Here is a 22,578-nt window from a genome sequence, read left to right on the forward strand (position 1 = left end):
GCAGTAAACCTTTTGACGCAAATCTGCCCTGGCGCTGATTTGCGTCAAAAAGTATAAAAAATGGGCCTGAGCGAGCTCGTTAATCCCTAATAACTGGTCTGCTCCTTCAATTAAAAACTGTGATGGAAGTGATTTTATAAATACAATCTTGGAGTCCACTAAAAAGCCTAAAATCCTTGTTGATCCTCTCTGAAAGGCCTATTAATCGAATCGTATTCCTCCTAGCCCTTTCTATCTAAATTGCCACTCACAAGTATCACTGGATAAGCTTCTCTTCTAGTTGTTGAATGTATATTATGACTAACACACCACATGCACAATTTTTTATCTGCTTTCATTGTCCTACCACACACTTGCTCAACCTTGAACTTGGCGGCCTCAACTTCCTCTTTTAGGATACTCAGGCCCATATTTATACTTTTTTTAGCGCCGCAATGGCGTAATTTTTTGACACATAACCGGAGCAAACTTACAAAATACAATTGTGTTTTGTAAGTTTGCGCCACTTTTGCATCAAAAAGTGGTGCAATTGCAGCGCAAAAAAAGTATAAATATGGGCCTCAGTGTCTAATTGATTAACACCTTGCCAGACTTCAGAACCTCTACATCTTGTAACGGAACCCCTATTAATCATCTACTTTATATAACCCTTGCAATCTGAGTTTTGTTGCTTCATAGTACTCTAGATTTCAAGTGTTATCCTTTAGATTTCCATGCTCCTTCTTATACATTGTTGGGTCAACTGCACACTACAGTAGGATCCCTGCTATATACACAAAAGTCCTTAAAAAGCAATTAGGAGTGATCTGCAATGATCTTTGTTGAGAAGTATATTCACCATCTATGTGCTGCCTCAGCGAGGGCCTGATTTGTTTACTTCCTGTTCTTTGTGTCAACAAACAGTGCTACTTGCTGTAAATAAAGATGGCAGTGCTAAGCAAAAACAATGAAAGGAAACATGGCCACCAATTTGTCCAAAACACTTCTGTAAAGCTTCACGTTTGCTATAATTCATTCACTGCTCATGAACATTCTTAGCTTCCCAACTGACCAAATGGTAACATACATGATACATGCCAAATAACCCTATCTCCTGAGGTCTCCTTTTCTTGCTGAGGAATGTAGGTTATGCGATTTCGGAAAAAATATAACAAATTAGAAATGAACTAAAGCCTCAAAGGGAAGTATGACTTTAATCATTTACAACAAATGAAAAGCAGTCCAAAAATATTGGAATATTATTGCCAAATAAGTTTCATCTAGGGTCAGATGAACCTCCATTTCTATTTCAGACTTAGAAAATTTTCGAGAGGTGCATTCTGTAAATATTCAGAAAAATACAGAGCCTGGTCACTGATATAGGGAAGTTGCTCTGTCAAAGGATGTCTTAAATTTAAGACAGCATGCCAACTACAATTAGCAAGAATGATGTAGAAGTATGGAATGAAGTATTTGCTTCTTTGTATTCATAATACATTAAAATAGGCCGAATTCTATGGCTATTGAAGGGGCGCATTTTAGTCATGTTAAATTTTTAAAAAAGTACCTTAACAGTTCCTTTCAATTTTACTCTTACGTTTTGCATGTGAAATCTTTGGCAAACATGTATTGATCTACTTTCAACTATGAGAAGAGAAGAAGAATCTGTCATGTTACCTATTGAGGAGACAGGTACGTATGCAAAAGGGCAGGTTAAGATAATGTACTTATGTGTCATACAATCTTAGATAGATATGTTATAATAAAAGGACAGCTGGTCAACACAGCTTTTATTAATTATTCAACAGCTGATTGGGGTTCTTTCCCTCCTAGTGTCCCTCCACTAGGAAACATTGAAATAGATTTTAATGTGGGCAGATAGGTTTACCTAGGTAGCTGCCAATTAAGAGTGTGCTTTAACGGGGTGCGTACTTGCCTTGCACCCCTAATGTATATCATGCTGATCTTCCGCACCACCCCCACACATATTGAGTGGGAAATTAAACTTTTCTGTACTCTTGTATGCATGCGGGGTAATTTTCTTGGACTTAATAATACCTGTGGGGTACCAGTGGAGTTCAGTGGGGTTGATCATTACTCAAGAAAACACTTCTTGAATGTAGATGAGTCTGAGAGTAAAATAAGGGCTTTTGGAAGTACACATAGGGTGCTGGCCCATGTCTGCAAGGAGACAGGAGAACCAGCTTTAAAGAGAATAAAAAATATGTACATTTTGTGATGATTGTCTTTCAAGAATTAAGTTGTAACTTCCATGTTAATAACCAATTAATCAAGGCTGTCTTGCTTGCAGGTGGGATAAATAACGTTTTTTTTTATAATACCCGAAAGATAAAAATGCCTCCCTTGAAACACATTTATCTAGCTAAGGTTCCACCTGCACTTTTGTGAGGAATAAAAAGCATTCTTTATTATACGCTTGAAAAGTCAGAAAAAGTGCAAGAAAACCTTCTGAAGTATTAAACATAAGTAGAGAGTTTTCCACACAAGTAATCGTTTATTTTCTGCAAAATGACTTATATTAGACCTTGGATTGGTTGGAGGTTTCTAGAGAACATTTCATGCTATATTTAGATCCTGGTTCTGACATTTGACTTCTGAACCAGGCTCTTTGTGCAGTGCACTATGTAGTGAACTGAACACAGCAAAGCACAGGGCAGTTTTAATATTATTATAAAATATTCCCAGAATGGTGATTTTGCATAAAGAGCGAATCAGTAAACTGTGCAATGAGAGAAGTCTAGGTATGGTATATCCTTTATGTATTTGTCCTAATTTGCTTTGTATTGGAAGGAGTTCTTACATAGGACGTATAATTGCTCCCATAATCAGCATGGCCGCCCTATCTTCCAGTCATACTCTAAAAGACTGACAAAATCTAAACAAGCTGCTCACTGTGCTTTCTTCAAACAGAAAAGCTCGCTGATCTGTTAAAGACAGGCTGTGTTACTCCAGGGAAGTGAGAGCATTAAGTGGTACCAAGAACAGGGTCCGAGGTTGATTTAAATCACACCCGTCATAGTGTCTCTCTGTTAGAGACCCCTAGAAATGGCATTTTCCTTTTTCTTTCATGAATAATGTGCATTTTGGTTCAAGCGCAAAACCTAATCACTTGTCTAAGTCCCTTGGAGGAAACATACCGAGGTCCGCTAGGTTTCTGCTAAACAAAAGCACGTACATAAAATATACGTTTAGCAGTCAATGTCTATTTTCTTTTTCTGTAGTATTGAATTCATGTGCCGCCCTCAAGAGCGCAGGAGTTTTGGAATCTGGCGTCTACACCATAGACCCTGATGGATTGGACCATGGTGAAGAACCTTTTCCAGTTGAGTGTGACATGCAATCTGAACAGGCAACAGGTAATTGATAATATAAACCTTTCTTTCACTGTCTTTAAATACACTCACACCCTCTTGGATTGCCTGGGACTACTTGCTCGACCTTTACAGCAAATTCCTAAAATGATGTGGTTTAAAGCCCAGGTTGGTCAGTGTGGATTTTACAAATTCCCGCACAGCACACAATTACATCTTTACTTATAAATATATAAACCGTAAAGACAGAAGAAGAGAAAGACTGCAAACCGTCACAAAATGTGAGACCAGGAACCTGCAAGATTGAGATGAAGGGGCAGGGAGTGTCTGGTAGTGGATTAAGGAGGCATGAGCTGGACTTGCACTGGCCGCGGGTTTCTGAGCAGAGCATTGACACCGGCACATTTTACAAAGTAAACACTGGCTACTGGGATTTCACAACATATTCGACAGGAATGCCACTTCCTTCTGCATAACTTAGTCAAGAAAACATACAGCACTCACACAGGAGAAACCACGGTGACCATTTTCAGCCTAACCTAACTGACACTCAGGAATTTGGCTCCAGATGGAGCCATTCAGTAAAACACACACATGGATGTTCAGTCATACTGTCCTGGTAGATAGTAGGGAACTCGACCACCTACCACACTGGCAGGTGAGCAGCAGGATGGTTGTTAAGTAAAAAAGTAAGGTCTTGTGAGTCATTGTGGGGACTATGGGGGTCATTCTGACCTCAGCGGTAAAAGGCCCTTACCGCCGGTCAGAAGTCCGCCATACTACCGCCGCGGACGCGGTCGACCGCCACGGTCATTCTGACCACCAACTGTGAAACCGCCGAAAATCCGACATCCAAGGAAGGCCGCCACATCAGCGGGCCGCGGAAAACTGGAGATGACCAAACCTCCACCGTCACGCCAACACAAACACGCCCATGCCATTCTGACCCACGAATCCACGCGGCGGTCTTTCAACCGCGGTATTCCATTGGCAGTACCCACCGCCGCGCTCAAAATACACACACAGCTCCAAAACACTGCCACATTGGACATTTTGAAATACGCACACCTGACACACATACAAACAACGCTCCCACACATCCAATCAACTATAAAACACACACCCACATCACCCACAAACCCCCACTAGTTGGAAATCAGAGCGAAGGCGAGAGCGAGAGATAGCGATAGCAAGCACAGCATTAGAAAATCCCAACACACACAGGAACACAACTTCATCACCCACACCACATCTACGCACACATCACCACATATCACCACGCACATCACCACAAACACCACCCCACACCTCATCCACACCACCCCATGGCACCCCAAAGACACCCAAGGTTTTCCGACCAAGAACTCCGGGTCATGGTTGAGGAAATCATGAGGGTTGAGCCCCAGCTCTTCGGCACACAGGTGCAGCACACCACCATAGCAAGGAAGGCTGAACTATGGCAAAGGATCGTAGACAGGGTCAACGCTGTGGGACAGCATCCCAGAAATCGGGAAGATATAAGAAAGCGATGGAACGACCTACTGGGGAAGGTGCGCTCAATGATCTCCAGGCACAACATCGCTGTGCAGAAGACTGGCGGCGGACCCCCACCCACCCCACCGCAATTCACAGCATGGGAGCAAGAGGTGGTAAACATCCTGCATCCTGATGGCCTCGCTGGAGTAGGCGGAGGAATGGACTCTGGTAAGTAGAATCTCAACTACTTCACCCCCCCCCAAACACCAGCATGCCAACCCCCCCCCATCCCCAATCTCACCCCCAGCACATAACCTCCCTGCCAATGTCTCACCAGCACAACCCACCCTAAACAACACCAACCCCTGAATGCCAACACAAACCATAGACAGCCACCACCAAAGCATGACCATTGCACATACCCATACACCCCCCCCAAACCCTCACAACACCTCCCACAAGGGAATCCCAGCACTGGGGGACAAGGGCACCCAAAATACACACCATGGCACACACAGAAACAATAACCATACTCCTTTACCCCTGCAGGGCCCGAACGACAACACACCGCCACGGAGGGTCCAGAGATGTCCATCCCACCCCCAGAACAGGCCCCCAGCGAGGACAGCAGCTCTGTCGACCTAGAACCTGACGACCAGCCCAGACCATCGGGGACCTCTGGACAGTCGGTTCCCCACACACAGGCCACAGCAGACCCAAACCCCCCTGGGAACACCAGCACAGCTCCCACCCAGCGGGCCCATGCCTCTGTCCCATGGACGCGTCAATCAGCGGTGTGTCCGCCACTACAGGGCACCCAGGCTGACCCAACACCCCAACAACAACAGGGACCTGGGGGCAGTGGTAGTGGGCACACCGTCCAGGGGACAGAGGCCCGGGGAAACAGGGCAACTGGGAGGGCTGCTGTGCAACAGGGGGGGGAGGACAGGCCCAGGGAACCGTCTCTCCAAGAGGCCCTCACCACCATAATGGGAGTGTATCATCACTCCCAGGATACGATGGCGACGGTACTGGCCAGGTTCACCGAGATCCAGGCACAGCAGGAGGAACGGTACATGGGGTTCAGCAATGAACTCCGGGCCATCGCTACCGCAATGGGGACCATAGTCCAGGCCCTAAACCGCATTGAAACCACATTGCGGGACCATGTGGCACCGCAAAGGGCCCCTGCCACTAGCCAGGAACAGCCTACCACCTCCGCCGGCGCTAGTGGTCAGGAGGCCCCCACAGAACGACGGGCCACAAGAACCCCACCTCCTGCTGAAGAACAACCACCCCGCAAGAGGAACCTGAGATCTCAAAGGAAGACAGAGTAGGATGCCAGGACCCCCGCCAGTCTAATATCCCCCCGGATGTCATTCCACTGTCCCACAGTGTCACCCTGTCCAACCTTGAACTGCCCCTGCTCCATCCTTCCACTGCCATATGAACAATGCACCTGTGCGACCGAGAACTGGACTCTGCCATGGACATAACTCCACCCTCACCCTTCACCGTTTAATATCATGTACCAAAATATAGCACTAAAAATAAATCACTCATTGCACATAAATCATTCTGGAGTCAGCCTGTATTATTTACAAATGTATAACACATTACTTATCAATAATGTTCTGTCATCTATGTGTGGACAACATACCGATGTCAATAAGCATTAGTCCATGGGCTAACCAGGCAGAAGTCACGCAGTGGGTCATACAGCACTGAAAAGGGAAGGGAAAAGTAAACTTCAGCTTAAAAGAACTGGGGGGCAATACACAAAGTAAAGATGCAGGGGGCATTCACTAAATGGTAAATGGCGTGGGAGATTCCTACCTGTGTGCTACTGAAAATACTGTAGGATAACTCTGTCCCTGTTGTCTGGGTCGTCCTCTTCGTCTTCCTCCTCTTCACTCTCCGCAGGCTCCACAGCTGCTTCAACACCACCATCTGGACCATCCTCCTGCAGGAAGGGCACCTGACGTCGCAATGCCAGATTGTGAAGCATACAGCAGGCCACGATGATCTGGCACACCTTCTTTGGTGAGTACATTAGGGATCCCCCTGTCATATGTAGGCACCTAAACCTGGCCTTCAGGAGGCCAAAGGTTCTTTTAATGACCCTCCTAGTTCACCCATGGGCCTCATTGTACCGTTCCTCTGCCCTGGTCCGGGGATTCCTCACTGGGGTCAATAGCCAAGGCAGGTTGGGGTAACCAGAGTCACCAATTAGCCACGCACGTTGTCTCTGTAGCTGTTCCATCACATAAGGGATGCTGCTATTTCGCATCACATACGCGTCATGCACTGACCCAGGGAACTTGGCATTCACATGGGAGATGTACTGGTCAGCCAAACAGACCACCTGGACGTTCATAGAATGGTAACTTTTCCTGTTTCTGTACACCTGCTCATCGTCTTTTGGGGGTACTAAAGCCACATGGGTCCCATCAATGGCACCAATTATGTTGGGGATATGTCCAAGGGCATAAAAATCACCCTTCACAGTGGCCAAATCAACCTCCTCAGGGAATACAATGTAGCGCCGCATGTGTTTCGTCAAGGCAGACAACACTCTAGACAAGATTTTTGAAAACATAGGCTGAGACATTCCAGATGACATGGCCACTGTTGTCTGGAATGAGCCACTTGCCAAAAAATGGAGGACTGACAGAACCTGCACTAGAGGGGGAATTCCTGTGGGTTGGCGGATGGGGGACATCAGGTCTGGCTCCAGCTGGGCACACAGTTCATGTATAGTGGCTCGGTCAAGCCGGTATCGTAGTATGATGTGGCGTTCTTCCATTGTCGACAGGTCCACCAGCGGGCGGTACACGCGAGGATTCATCCTTCTCCTCGCAAGTCCCAGCGGATGGTGCCTAGGAAGGACAACATGGAGCACAGAGTCAAGCAAGTCACAGGTACGTTCACCACTGCATGCACAGTACACGATAAGGTATGGATGGCTATGTTTGGATGTGTGGCAATGCAAGTTGAAATGAAGCCATGTGGGCCCTTGAAATGGCGGCTGCCTGACCGGTGAAGTGGGACAATGGGATGTGAGGTCAATGCGCTGGCGTGGCACACCGTGGCGGTAGGCGGTCGAAGACCGCTATACGAACCCGCATTGGTTAACATTGAACCCTATGGGATTCAGGAGCCAATGACGATGTGCGCCGGCGGTCGCGGTACGCACTGCAGCGGTACGCACCGCCGCGGCCGTGACCGCCATTTTCTATCTGCCTAATCACTCGATACCTGATCATCCACAGGAGAGGACCTATACTGCAAGTGCTTCTGTGACCTCGGTCTGGAAGTGACAATGGCTGCTGCGACTGGGGAAAGGGCCCCTGCCTTCACGTCTGAAGAGTTGGAGAAACTAGTGGATGGGGTCCTCCCCCAGTATGCGCTACTCTACGGTCCTCCAGACCAACAGGTGAGTACACTGAGTGCACATTGAATGGGTTATGGCTGTGTGGAGTGGGGTGGATGTAAGTTGTTGGGGTGGGGAGAAAATGAGGACTGCAACGCACGACAGATGAGAGAATGGGCCACATGGCAAGGTTGGGGAGAGGGGGGCATGTACTCCAAACATGCCGAAAATTCACGTTTTCTCTTTCCCACCCTGTACATGTCTAACAGGTGAGCGCCCATCAGAAAATTGACATTTGGCGTGCCATCGCCAAGGAAGTCCGGGCCCTGGGGGTCTACACCAGACGGGGCACCCACTGCCGCAAGAGGTGGGAGGACATCCGCCGCGGAACCCAAAAGACCGCCGAGTCACTGCTGGGGATGGCCTCCCGACCTATGAGGGGTGCCAGTCGTACCCTGACCCCCCTGATGTCCAGGATCCTGGCGGTGGCCTACCCTGATTTGGATGGGCGCTTGAGGACATCACAGCAGACACAAGGGGGTGAGTACCTGCACATTCTGCTATCCTTAAGCGCAGTTGAGGCGTCTGGGTGGGGGAGGAGGGCCGTGGGTGACACTAGGCCAGGGCGCTTTCTGTAGTGTAGTCCCCTCCCTTAGACATGGCCCTGTGCCCTGCCCCCCACCTCTGTAGGGTGCCAAGTACAGCTATCCATGGTCCTGCATCACCCATGTGCGTGTCTGTTGTCCCTAGACCTGTTGGCCTAGTCAGAAGTACTGAGTAGTGTACCCCAATTTCGCGGCTTAGTGCATGAGGCACCTGTGTCTGTCCTCTCCGCCAACGGTATTGACAAGGCATACACTCAACTTTGTATTATTTCTCCCCCCACCCTTATTCTTTGTCTTCTTGTGCATCAGCATCATCAGGCGGCGGAGAATTGGCGTCGGAGCACGAGGGAGCTGCAAGTCACAATGCCCCGGTGGGCACTGGAACAGACACCGAGGGCACCAGTGATCCGGAGGGCGAGGGGAGCACCACAACGGGGACCGGTGAAGACACCAGCGACACGGACACGTCCTCGTTTGGGAGCTCCCTAGCGGGGGCGGCAACATCCGGGCCCCCCGCCTCCACAGGTACAGCCGCCACCCAGCGCTCCAGCGGTTAACAGTCCCAAGAGCACCTCAGCCACCACCAGCCCAGCTTCGAGGATCCAAGTGGTGCATGGCTTCTGGAGTCCACCCTTTGGCGGCAGTGACACTTCACTGAGCAGCAAGGGGACATCCAGCCCACCCCCAGGCAAGAGGACACGTAAAGTGAAGGGCTGCCGTGAGAGGACTGAGACGGCTGCCCCCAAGGAGCCAACAATGGCCACTTCACCTGCCACAACAGCCAGGGGAGGCAAGGGCCCGAGAGCCCCATCTAAGGAGCGAAAGGGCAGCAGGGTGGAGAGGTCATCCATCAGGAGCGCGGAGCTGGAGGGCCCCGCAAGCCCCATCCCGCCTGCAAGGGACGACAGCAAAGGGCCCAGGACTCCGTCCCCAAAGGGGCCTGCCACTGCACATTCGGAGGGCGAGTGATCAGGGTGTCCAGCCCAGGTCTGGCTCCCTAGACTTCCTGGAAGAGGACCGCTGAAGAGGGCACCGCCGCGCAGAAGAGCACCGCTGAACAGGGCCCCGCCGTGAAGACAGGCACCGCTGAAGAGGGCCCCGCCGTGCAGAAGAGCACCGCTGAACAGGGCCCCGCCGTGAAGACAGGCCCCGCTGAACAGGGCCCCGCCGTGAAGACAGGCACCGCTGAACAGGGCCCCACCGTGAAGACAGGCACCGCTGAACAGGGCCCCGCCGTGCAGAAGAGCACCGCTGAACAGGGCCCCGCCGTGAAGACAGGCACCTCTGAACAGGGCCCCGCCGTGCAGAAGAGCACCGCTGAACAGGGCCCCGCCGTGAAGACAGGCACCGCTGAAGAGGGCCCCGCCGCGCAGAAGAGCACCGCTGAACAGGGCCCGCCGTGAAGACAGGCACCGCTGAACAGGGCCCCGCCGTGAAGACAGGCACCGCTGAACAGGGCCCCGCCGTGCAGAAGAGCACCGCTGAACAGGGCCCCGCCGTGAAGACAGGCACCGCTGAACAGGGCCCCGCCGTCCAGAAGAGCACCGCTGAACAGGGCCCGCCGTGAAGACAGGCACCGCTGAACAGGGCCCGCCGTGAAGACAGGCACCGCTGAACAGGGCCCCGCCGTGAAGACAGGCACCACTGAACAGGGCCCCGCCGTGAAGACAGGCACCGCTGAACAGGGCCCTGCCGTGCAGAAGAGCACCGCTGAACAGGGCCCCGCCGTGAAGACAGGCACCGCTGAACAGGGCCCCGCCGTGAAGACAGGCACCGCTGAAGAGGGCCCCGCCGTGCAGAAGAGCACAGCTGAACAGGGCCCCGCCGTGCAGAAGAGCACCTCTGAACAGGGCCCCGCCGTGAAGACAGACACCGCTGAAGAGGGCCCCGCCGTGAAGACAGGCACCGCTGAACAGGGCGCCGCCGTGAAGACAGGCACTGCTGAACAGGGCCCCGCCGTGCAGAAGAGCACCGCTGAACAGGGCCCCGTCGTGAAGACAGGCACCGCTGAACAGGGCCCCGCCGTGAAGACAGGCACCGCTGAACAGGGCCCCGCCGTGAAGACAGGCACCGCTGAACAGGGCCCCGCCGTGCAGAAGAGCACCCCTGAACAGGGCCCTTCCTGTCAAGCACCGCTCCGCTGGGCCCCTCCTGTCAAGCACCGCTCTGCTGGGCCCTTCCTGTCAAGCACCGCTCCGCTGGGCCCCTCCTGTCAAGCACCGCTCCGCTGGGCCCCGCCGTCTCAAGCACCGCTCCGCTGGGCCCTTCCTGTCAAGCACCGCTCCGCTGGGGCCCGCCGTCTCAAGCACCGCTCCGCTGGGCCCCTCCTGTCAAGCACCGCTCCGCTGGGCCCCGCCGTCTCAAGCACCGCTCCGCTGGGCCCTTCCTGTCAAGCACCGCTCCGCTGGGCCCCGCCGTCTCAAGCACCGCTCCGCTGGGCCCCTCCTGTCAAGCACCGCTCCGCTGGGCCCCGCCGTCTCAAGCACCGCTCCGCTGGGCCCTTCCTGTCAAGAACCGCTCCGCTGGGCCCCGCCGTCACAAGCACCGCTCCGCTGGGCCCTTCCTGTCAAGCACCGCTCCGCTGGGCCCTTCCTGTCAAGCACCGCTCCGCTGGGCCCCGCCGTCTCAAGCACCGCTCCGCTGGGCCCTTCCTGTCAAGCACCGCTCCGCTGGGCCCTGCCGTCTCAAGCACCGCTCCGCTGGGCCCTTCCTGTCAAGCACCGCTCCGCTGGGCCCCGCCGTCTCAAGCACTGCTCCGCTGGGCCCTTCCTGTCAAGCACCGCTCCGCTGGGCCCCGCCGTCTCAAGCACCGCTCCGCTGGGCCCCTCCTGTCAAGCACCGCTCCGCTGGGCCCCGCCGTCTCAAGCACCGCTCCGCTGGGCCCTTCCTGTCAAGCACCGCTCCGCTGGGCCCTTCCTGTCAAGCACCGCTCCGCTGGGCCCCGCCGTCTCAAGCACCGCTCCGCTGGGCCCTTCCTGTCAAGCACCGCTCCGCTGGCCCCGCCGTCTCAAGCACCGCTCCGCTGGGCCCTTCCTGTCAAGCACCGCTCCGCTGGGCCCTGCCGTCTCAAGCACCGCTCCGCTGGGCCCCTCCTGTCAAGCACCGCTCCGCTGGGCCCCGCCGTCTCAAGCACCGCTCCGCTGGGCCCTTCCTGTCAAGCACCGCTCCGCTGGGCCCCGCCGTCTCAAGCACCGCTCCGCTGGGCCCTTCCTGTCAAGCACCGCTCCGCTGGGCACCGCCATCTCAAGCACCGCTCCGCTGGGCCCCTCCTGTCAAGCACCGCTCCGCTGGGCCCCGCCGTCTCAAGCACTGCTCCGCTGGGCCCTTCCTGTCAAGCACCGCTCCGCTGGGCCCCGCCGTCTCAAGCACCGCTCCGCTGGGCCCCTCCTGTCAAGCACCGCTCCGCTGGGCCCCGCCGTCTCAAGCACCGCTCCGCTGGGCCCTTCCTGTCAAGCACCGCTCCGCTGGGCCCCGCCGTCTCAAGCACCGCTCCGCTGGGCCCTTCCTGTCAAGCACCGCTCCGCTGGGCCCTGCCTTCTCAAGCACCGCTCCACTGGGCCCTTCCTGTCAAGCACTCCCCAGGATATGGCAGTGGGCATGGTGGCCCCTTCGTGGGTCTGGCGTCGTGGACTCATGTGGCTGAGGTGCCCCCCCTTCCCTTCCCCCTGAGGTGCCTGTAGTTTTGTCATCAGATGCCCCTGCAGTGTTCTCTCCAAAGGACTCAGGTCTCGTGTGTGGGCTTTGCCCTTGTGTTCCTACACTTTGGCCCACGGACAAATCGTTACTACGTAAAATGTGCAGGACTGATTTCTGCAGTTGTCCACTGCTGTGTATATTGACTTTATAAATGTAAATATTCTGGCGAGTTGACCAATACTTATCGGAGGCTATTTTGGACATAAATATTTATTGACAATTTTGAAATGTCATTGCATTTTTTACGGGGGTTTGGTTGGTGTCACTGTGACTTGTTGCTCTGCATTGGTGTGTACATATTGGGGGGGGGTTGCATATGTGTGTGCCCGTAACCTTTCGTCCTCCCCCCTCCCGTGTGTCGTAGGTGCTGTACTCACATTTGACGTCTGCGCCGGAGTTCGTACTCGTGGTAGATGAGCAGGTAGACGAGAGCAGGTATGATGTTCAATTCGGGTTCCATGCTGTCCTCCGTACTCGTGGAGTGCGTAGAGGTGAGCGTTTTAACATTCGTAGTCTGTTTCCGCCGTGTTTTTATCGGCGGGGCTCCCGCCCCGGAAAAGGTGGCGGATTGGTGGGTCATGATAGTGTGGGCGGTACATTGTCTGCCGCCTGGCTGTTGGCGGTGACCGCTGCGCTGTTTGTCGGTCCCGCCGTGGCGGTCGGAGTGTTAATGTGGCGGGCTGTGTTGGCGGTTCCCGCCAGGGTCAGAATTCCATTTTTTGGACCGCCGGCCTGTTGGCGGTTTGGCCGCCGCTTTATCACCAACCGCCAGGGTTAGAATCACCCCCAATGTGCCTTAAAAGCTTCCCCAATGCCCAGTCTAATCTGTACTCTTTGAGGAGTTGTTGATTTGTTCTAGGTCGGCACCAGAGCCGAGGCTGTGACAACACCTATCAATGTGGGAGGAGGCACACTTACCCCGCCCTCACCCACCAGATGAATAGCTCTACAGTGGTGACAAATCATCTGTTGTCCAGTTGGTGTTTCGTTTGGAGTCTCCCTGCTATCTTGAGTCTTGCATGTGGCTACAGTGATGGAATGCCCAGAGGAAGCTGCACTTTGGTGGCTCCAGTCAGCCATCGGATGACCTTTCCAACCCTTGGGTGCAGTCCAACATCTAGTGGATCCCATCTCTAGAACCTCACACAGTGGGACGCTTCTGCTTGGTGGTCCCTCACATTGATTTGAAAATAAGAATAATAAACTGCAAACTGACAAACCTAACCGACTATTCTCACTTTTAAACCTGTAGCCAATCCTCTGTGGTCTCTCAAACAACCAGTCTCTTGCAAGCCCCATCACTCATCAATCCCAAAGCCTACATGTGCTATGGACATAACTTCAGCCCAGGTATTCATGTCCCTCCCTCTTTCTTTGGAACTCTTGAAAAATTTACCAGCACATTAAAGGCAGGAAAAGGTCCTCAAATATTCTTCCGTTGGGAAAAATCTCTACTAAAAAAAATAACTTGGGAGCTGTGTAGGCAAGACGCAGTCATTTCAAGTTCAGGTTTAGGCTGAAAGTGCTCTCCACGGTCCTCCACAAATGCATGCTGATATTAACTAAAGGTAACACGGAATGAATTGCCCTCCCTTTCCTCAGCTAATCCTTGATTTAGGTTTCTACTCACCAGGAGAGATGGTCGTATTGTATTGCTATTTGCTGCATCAGGTCCCTCCTCGTAGCCTACCTAGTAAGCCACCATTTCTCCTGTACTACTGATCAGTGGGGTGTTTCTGGCAGCTTGATTCTGAGCTTCTTCAGCCTGCTGTGTGGACTGCACCTCAGGTTAGGATGGCTGCCTTAAAATCAACCACTGACTCCCTAACCTTACTAAGGTTCAGGGTCACCAAGCCCCTTTCTAGTAAAGCTTTTAGTGTCGACACAGGGAGTGGGGTAGGCCAAAAAGCTGTTGGCTGTTTATGCCCCTTTGCTACTTGGAATCCCATGATGCTATCATTGGCACACTCACAAGGTGGAACTAGTTATGTTTGACAAAAGCCTATTCTGTGGTCTTGAAATGAGCAAGCAAACAGGAGAACCCTCAGGTTGTGGTAGTGTTGCTGTAAGCAAAAATTGCACTTCAGGGAATCTCTTAGCCACACTGAAGGATGGAAGTGCAACAAAAGGGAGTGTGGCAAAGAAACTGAAAAGTGACAGGTAAACTCATTTAAAGTCTATGGAAACTGTTGTTTCTGCTTCTAAAGATAGACCTGATACTTCAAATACTTTGCAAAAGTCAGTGCAGAACTGCTTCCAAATGACGATTATTTTACTCCACCTCCACTTTCAATCCATAATACAGGAACCTGATCTTCCAAGTAAAACTTCAACAAGTGACTTGGCCAATACAATATACCATCTAATTCCTTCTTAGCCAGTAGCGTGGCTGGGAACATGTCTACTGAAAATACTCACCATACATTCTTAAAAGTCACCATTGTGGGGAGTGTGGCCAAGCTCAAGATGGCGGAAGCCACTCACTCTGGAGCTCTGCCAGCCGTGCCCCTCCAGCAATAATCCTGCCATGCCCCCCCCAAGTCACTGGAGAAGACCCTCTCCCCCTTTATCACCTCCCACCCCTGGAATGTGTCAAGGATACAAGCACAGAAGCAGATCGGGTATGGGAAGGGGCAAGTGGGAGCGTCCCCTCTGGGAAAATGAAGGCACAGTGGGCCAGTCGCGCCACTCAAGGTGGTGAGCGAGTGGGTACTCAGTCTCCCATGGGGAACTGACACAAATAGGAAGGCCTTCTTCAACTGGCATGGAGAGACAGCAGCTGGACAGGAGCAGAGGAATAGCCACCATAGCTTGCGGAGAACAGCACGGCCCCACCCAAAACAGCAGAGCCCTTGTAAGCCAGGGGATGACTGCTGGTGACAGCTGGAAGCCCTGGAAGACTGGTGACATTAGCCCTCCCCTTCTTCTTATTTACCCTGAGGGGAGCAGGCTTGGGAGAGAAGGTGTGAGACAGGGAACAACAAGGGAGACAGGAGGAGGATGGGGGAACTTGCCAGATTTGTGGCAGGAGACCCAACCACCAGGAGCCTTTGAGTCATGGGCCATTGGAGGACTTGAGCTGTATTGGTGGTGGTTGTTGACCCCAGAGGAGACCTGCCACCCCTAAAAAGTTAGAGAGGGGCTGTGTGCACCTCACCTGTGGATCAGGTGATGCTGGGCCTGGCACCTATTTGAGAATGACTAGAGGAGGCTTGGCCCCAGTGGTCAGGACTGGGCAATGATTAAGCCCGAACAGGATAAGGCGTTGGTGGTCAAAGACCCCAGCACTACCTGTTTGCGAGGGAATATGATAGAGAGGAACCCTTGCTATATCTATTGAGTACACCCTCCTGAACCAAGTGACCAACTAGGAAACCTCCTGGGCATAATTGCGGACCTAAACAACTTCAGGAGACAAAGATTGCTGGTGTGGCACTTGACCTGGGGCTCCTTAGGGTGGACCATAGGAAACTGACGGCAAAGGTTGTCGAGGTGGAGGACACCATGGGTCATCTGACACCAGACCTGGGGCAAATGAAGCACAGACTCTGGGGCCTGGCCACTTTGGTGGAAAGGCTCCAAGAGAGGGTGGAGGATGTGGATGGTTGTTCACACTGCAACAATATCTCAATAATGTGCCTCCCCAACATAATTGAGGGTCAACCGGCAAAGCTCTTCCTGATGCAATAGCTCATCATCAACATTCACAATGGTAACACCTCTCCTCTGTTTTCTGTGGAGAGACACACCAGGTGATCGGGCCCTATTGCCCTGGGGCCCTGATGGTAGCCAAACTGTTGAACTTTCGGGATCAAGACCAGATTCTACAGACTGTGGAAGGTAACGTTGTCCACCTCCTCCCAGACTTTAGACTACAGGTGCAAAGACAGAGGAGCTCCTTCCTGTAGGTAAAAGGACCTGCAGAACGCACTCCTCTACCTTACTAAGCTACAGGTAATCAAAGAGAACATGACGCTAGAATAGGCTTGGCACTGGCTGGAGGGCAGTAGGGAGATGACATTAGAAGAGATGGCTGGCAGGAAGATATGTAGTCAGTATTGATGAGTGGCCTCACTGGTGAACATCTGACCCTCATCATCACAGACGAGGTCAGATAGCACCAAGGTGGTGGTGGCAATGATGACTTTCCATGATACCTAGGACTCAATGGTGTTGCCCAGCCCGGGGGCTTCCTGTGCTACCTCTAAGTTTGAGGTGAACTCTGCAATGGGCCCCTTAGGCATGGAGGTGACCCCCCAATAATTGCAGAAGGGCTGATATGAACAATCTGTTCTTGCCACTGGAATGGGGGGGCTCGCAGGCGGCCTGATAGGCAAGTATACCTGGACGTTGAATAGGGGGAACATTGAGCCAGCTCTACCATGAGTGGACTGGAATGGACATGGGGCCAGACGTAACCTCATTGGTAGGTATACCTGCTCAAGTCCGCCCTCCCTGCCTGAACAAAGGTGAGGAGTGAAATGTCTGCTCGGCCGCCTGCTGTGGTTCAGAACACCATACTCATCAGTTGTTGATTTTCTTGTTTTTTGGGGTGGGCCAAGTTGGGGACAAGAATGTTTTGTCTTAGGTTTAGAAAAAAGGGGCTGAGGGACCGAAAGAAAATCTGAATAGTATTTGGTTTTTGAGCAGACACATGAACACTAAAATGGAGACTTCAATGACTCGACAGGGCTGGGGTATGGGGATCGGGTGAAGGTTGGGTCGGAGGTCGAGGATACACTATGGTGGTGTAGAACTGTAGGACATACCACGTCAGACTCTTATCCTGCAAAGTAAATGGCTTACGTAATAAGATTAAACAGGGTACATTCAACACATAGCCCTGGATCTCATCTTCCTACAGGAGACTCATCTCTTAGCCACTGACTACAGATTTCTGGGCAGGAGCAGATATTAATTGCTGGGCCACACTGGGTTCTCCAGGAGTTGCAGAGGGGTGGTGATACTAGTTAAGAACAATCCCCCTTTTAGGGCACACATAAATGAATGGAGCACCATCCAGATGGCATGGTGCTTGAGACACAGGGGACTAAGAAAACCTAAGCCTTCATGTTCATTAATGTCTATGCCCCCATGACTGCAGAAGGAGGTGCTGGAAAAGGTGGGCCCAACGCTACCAGAAGATGGGAATACTGTCCCACCACTGGTGGGATGGGAGGCTCGGTTGACATCCTCACACCAGCACTGGATAAATCCAGGTTGCGGAAAAACTAGTTGCCCCATCTCACACTGCTAGCACAATTTACCAGAGCACTGCAGCTCGTGAACATATAAAGAGTGAAACACCCTACTGAAGTGGTGTACTCTTTTCACTCAGGTGCCCACAAATCTTTCTCCAGACTGGACTATTCAATCTCACCCACTAGACAGCCCTAATGAAAGAAGGGACAGGATGCTTGGCAAGGGGAATGTCTCACCATTTCCTGCTACTCCCCACTAACGGCACCTTAGTGCCTGGGAACTGCAAGACCCTGACACAGTGACTCGAATGAGGGCAGACTCAGATTCTAATTCAACTTCATGTCTTATGCCTAGAGTGCCAGATGGTTCCCCATATGGGGAGGATACTTTTCGCCTCCTGGAACTGGTGAGGGCTGAATGCCAGAATGCTGCAGAGGGGGCTGCATGTCAACAATACCTCTTGGTGCAGCGAAAACTGTATGATGTAGGGGACAAGGTTAGATGCCTACTGAAGTGGTTCAGTTGAAGAGATTGCAAGGTAACATGGGTGGGGGGAATCGCCACCACCAATGGGGAGATCACCAAGGTGACTGAAATTGCAAAGGAATTTACCCTCTTTTATTGCTTTTTTACACCCCTACACCACAGAAAAACAAGGAGGATATGATAAGTTGTTTGGACTCCTTGATAAGTCTTGTGGATGGAGGTGACTCCCCCAGAAGTCGAGAGAGCCCAACGGGGTGATAACCTCACTGATTCACAGGGTTCAGATGGTCTTAATGCGGGGCTGATCAAAACAAGAATGTCTCTGTAGACTTCATAATTGGTTACACGCAGTGAGGGATACCCTCTGCCCACTGGCAATTGTTACCCTCAGTGCAGAGAAGGCATTTGATTCAATCGACTGGCCCTATTTTTTCACAGTCTTGAAGAGTTTTGGCTTTGTCTTCATTTGTGTAATTTGATGACCCATCTCTATGCTGAACCCACATCGGTGGTGCACATGAACATGGCAAAATCAGCCTTGCCCCCACTGGGACACTGGACCAAACAGAGATGCCCACTTTCCCCCTGCCCTTTGCATAGAGCCCTTGGCAAGCAGGATTAGGGCTATGAGGGACGCAGTGGCAGAAGGGCAAGATTTCCTTATATGTGGAAGATGTCCTCCTTTATGTCATGATCCAGGCGCAACTGTGTGACCACTACTTGAGATGGTGGAGGCTTGTGAGGACTACTCTGGCCACAGGTTAAATTAGGAAAAATCAATACTTTGCAAAATAGGTAGATGGGACAAAAGAATCACTGTCCCTGTCTCAGTAAAGATGACAACAGAGAGCTTTATTTACCTAGGCATATACGTTATGCTGGACCCTGAATACGTCTGGGAGTGGAACTTGGAACTTCAAATGGTGAATTTGCAGGGGGACGTGGCCAGATGGAGGAAACTACCTTTGACAATCCTAGGAAGGGGAGCCATCCTCAAAAAGATATGTCTCCCAAACCTGCTATATGCTATGCAAAACACTCCTTTTCCGATTTTAGAATCCTTTTTTTGTCTGGTTAGATACGGAACTCCGGTGGCTACTATGGAATGGAGAGGCCCTCTAGGATTGTGTTAGGAATGCTCTGCCTCTTGGTGTATAATGGTAGGATTGCCTTCCCCAATATTTGGGTGTACTATTGGGCCTTCAAGTAGTCAACAACTGGGCTCACGCCCCAACAGGTGACCCCACAGTATGCTTTGAGAGATGCTCCATGAAGGACCCTTCTTGTAGGCACATTTTAAATAATGGAACAGGCATTTCTGGTCTATGGGCCCTAGCACAGGCAGTATTGGTGGCTTGGAACAGGGCTATGGTGCATGTGTGTTGGAAAGGAAGGATGACCAAGGCCACAACTCATCAGAAAGGTGGGATGCTATGCAAAACTACAGGGCTTTGCCTGAAGAGAACTGATTAGCATCTCCACCTTTGGGGTTGTGATTGGAGGGGGGCGGTGAAGCGCTTTGAGAACTAGCAGGGGGACAATGAGCTAACTAGCACACAATGTTAGCTCACACATACAACTTAAACACACCTTGATGGCTCAGGAAATGGTCTGGTCAGATCTCCCAGATGCATCTCCCTGGACAGCCACTAGGTGGATGGCCAGTTTGGAAATGGAGAATGAAGGATCTACACAAATGCCCCTTGCAGAATTTAGAATGTTGTCGAATTTTCAGAAATTTATAGCTTTCCAGGATCCACCATGGGTTTCACATCTGTTTCCACCCCAAACGGGAAAGGAGGTTGATAGCACAAGAAATAGGAAAAATGGGCTATCTCCCAGTAAAATGCCAAAACTGTGCTAAAAAATTTGGTTTGTTGAATCAAGTCTACCTATCCCTGAAAGCTGGGAAGATGGTGATTTTTTTTGCCGCAATCCTATTGTATGCAGTTTACAGGAAAAAAACAGACACTTTATCCAACAGCACTTTTTTCACATCCCTCTAAAAAAAGCAAAAGTGAGCTATAGTTTGGCACATTTCTTGGTCCTCTTCAGGGGAATTCACAAACACTGGGTGCATTTAGAATCCGTACAATGATTGAAAAAAAGAACACAAATTTGGCGTGGATAGCTATTATGGACAAAAAGTGATGGAGGCCTAAGAGTGACCTACCCCAAATAGCCAAAAAAAGGCTTAGCATGGGGAAAGGACCTAGCAGGGAAGGGGTTAAGTCAAAACTCTTCTATATGAAGGCACTTATCTGGTTAGAGTCCAAATGAAACAACTAAATGCACTTGGGAATAAAACTACAATATGTTTCAACCCTTCTCTAGGGTCTATGATAGTGGCCAAAAATAATAGCTGAATCCAACTTAAAAGCTGCTCTGATAACCAGGGTTACTGGCTCATTGCATTAGTAGGCAAAGATGGCGGTGCATTCACTTTATGTTCAGTTTTTTACCCTAATCAGGATGACCCTTTAATGTTTCATAAATTACTTATGTAATTATCTAGTTAAGAGGGTCCAATTATTATATGTAGAGATATGAATGTTACATCATATCTCCTTATTGACTACTTTAATTTCAGTAGTGGACGATGTGTGAGGCAAACACATGCAACAACCTTACATCTGATGAATTCTCATGGCATGGTAGATGTTTAGCCCCATTAACAACAACTTTCCCCCATATATAGATTTTATGAATTTGCTCATAGATACTGCTCTCGGCTGGATATGATTTGGGCTGATCAAATTATCATCTTATCCCATATATTTCTATTTAGGTATTCCCTCGCATGTTTTTTTCTGGTTACAATCTAATTGCATGGCATGTTTAACAGGAACATTCATGGATAGAGCCGGTAGGTAGGCATTGGGCATTTGATCAGCCCCCTTTAAATAAATCTCAATATGAGGAATATATGTCCTAAACGTTCCATAACCTTTTTAAAGAAAACACTGGTTCGACCTTTTTATCTATAGTATGGAATGCCATGAAAGCGGTCATGCATATGACTACTTTCAGCTTCACTATTCAGCACAACAAAGCCCTTCGTCAGGAAACGGTGCAGATACACAATCAACTTCATAGCTTAGAGCTTGCACATGCCATCGCTTTTTGTGGGAGATATATCTCCCAGGCTGCCAGCATCTATCCAAAACTAGCCCCTGTAAGAATGCATCTTAAAAAAGTAATGTAAAAAGTAAAATAGTGAGACAGAAATAGAATTATTGTTTTAAAAACTTTGAGAAAAGTGAACGTGTTGGAGGTATTTTATCCCTGCTACTTTGAAGCAATATGCTTGTAATTTTATTTGTAGTATTTTTAACTCTCAAGGGCAGGAATTACGGGATGGGTGAATGTTATCCAAATGCTTGTGGTCATAATCAGTCAACCTTGCCCTTAGGCACACCATAGGCACAAACCTTTCATCAGCTGTGAAAACCCCTTCCTCCACCATCAGTTCCATTGCCACTTGCACAAAAGGCTGATACTCACATACAACAATTCTTTCTTTAGGTCATCTATTCTTCATAAAGGACACACCCTGAACCAATGCAGAATACTCTACCACCCCCATCTTCCACTTTGATTCAGAAATTGCTTGTGGATTCTAAATCTCCCTAAGCAATCAGACAACTCTAAGTGAATGTATGTCGGAACAACACATGTTGGAACAACGCATGCATGAACAACGAGGTCAGAACAACGACCGCGTTGTTACCACTAATGCTTTTACCACAAATGCCTTAACAACGATTTTTCAGTGTAAAGGCATCCCTGGTAAAGGCATTAGTGAACGGCATGCATGGTTCCAGGATGCAGTTCCCCCTGGCCCCCCACCCCTAAAAATTACGGCAACCCCCCACCTCTAAAACCACGCAAACCCCCCACCTCTGCCCCTAAAACTACCCCAACCCCCACCTCGCCCCTAAAATTACTACGACCACCACCCTGACCCTAAAACCACCCCAACCCCCCACCCCTAAAACAACACCAACCCCTCACCCCATCCCTAAAACCTAAACTACCCCAACCCCCACCCCCTCCCCTAAAATTACTACGAGCCCCCACCTCAAAAGCCTAAAACCACCCCAACACCCCCACCATCTAAAACGTCCCCGACCCCCCCACCCGCCCATAAAACCTAAAACCACCCCAGCCCCATCCTTAAAATTACCGCAACCCCTCACCCCACCCCTAAAACCACCCCAACCCCCACCCCTAAAACCTACACCACCCTCACCACCCACCCCCAAATATTAGAAATACCCGACCCCTCACCCCGCCCCAAAAACTAAAAATACCCCAAACCCACACCCCTGCCCAAAAACTAAAAATAACCCGACCCCCCTCCCCGCCCCTAAACCTAAACCACCCCGACCCCCACCTCTAAAACTAAAAATACCTTGACCCCACCCCC

General features: G+C 50.8%; 1 protein-coding gene across 1 annotated transcript in view; it reads left to right on the top strand.

The window, feature by feature from the left end:
- Positions 1-22,578, top strand: part of LOC138275709 (uncharacterized) — a 167,944-nt gene that overhangs the window by 134,358 nt on the left and 11,008 nt on the right. Inside the window, exon 7 of the mRNA XM_069219133.1 lies at positions 3,222-3,356. Coding sequence (XP_069075234.1) covers positions 3,222-3,356 — 135 coding nt within the window. The remainder of the gene's footprint in view (positions 1-3,221; positions 3,357-22,578) is intronic.

The sequence above is a fragment of the Pleurodeles waltl genome, chromosome 2_2 (genome assembly GCF_031143425.1).
Source record: "Pleurodeles waltl isolate 20211129_DDA chromosome 2_2, aPleWal1.hap1.20221129, whole genome shotgun sequence".
NCBI lineage: Eukaryota > Metazoa > Chordata > Amphibia > Caudata > Salamandridae > Pleurodeles > Pleurodeles waltl.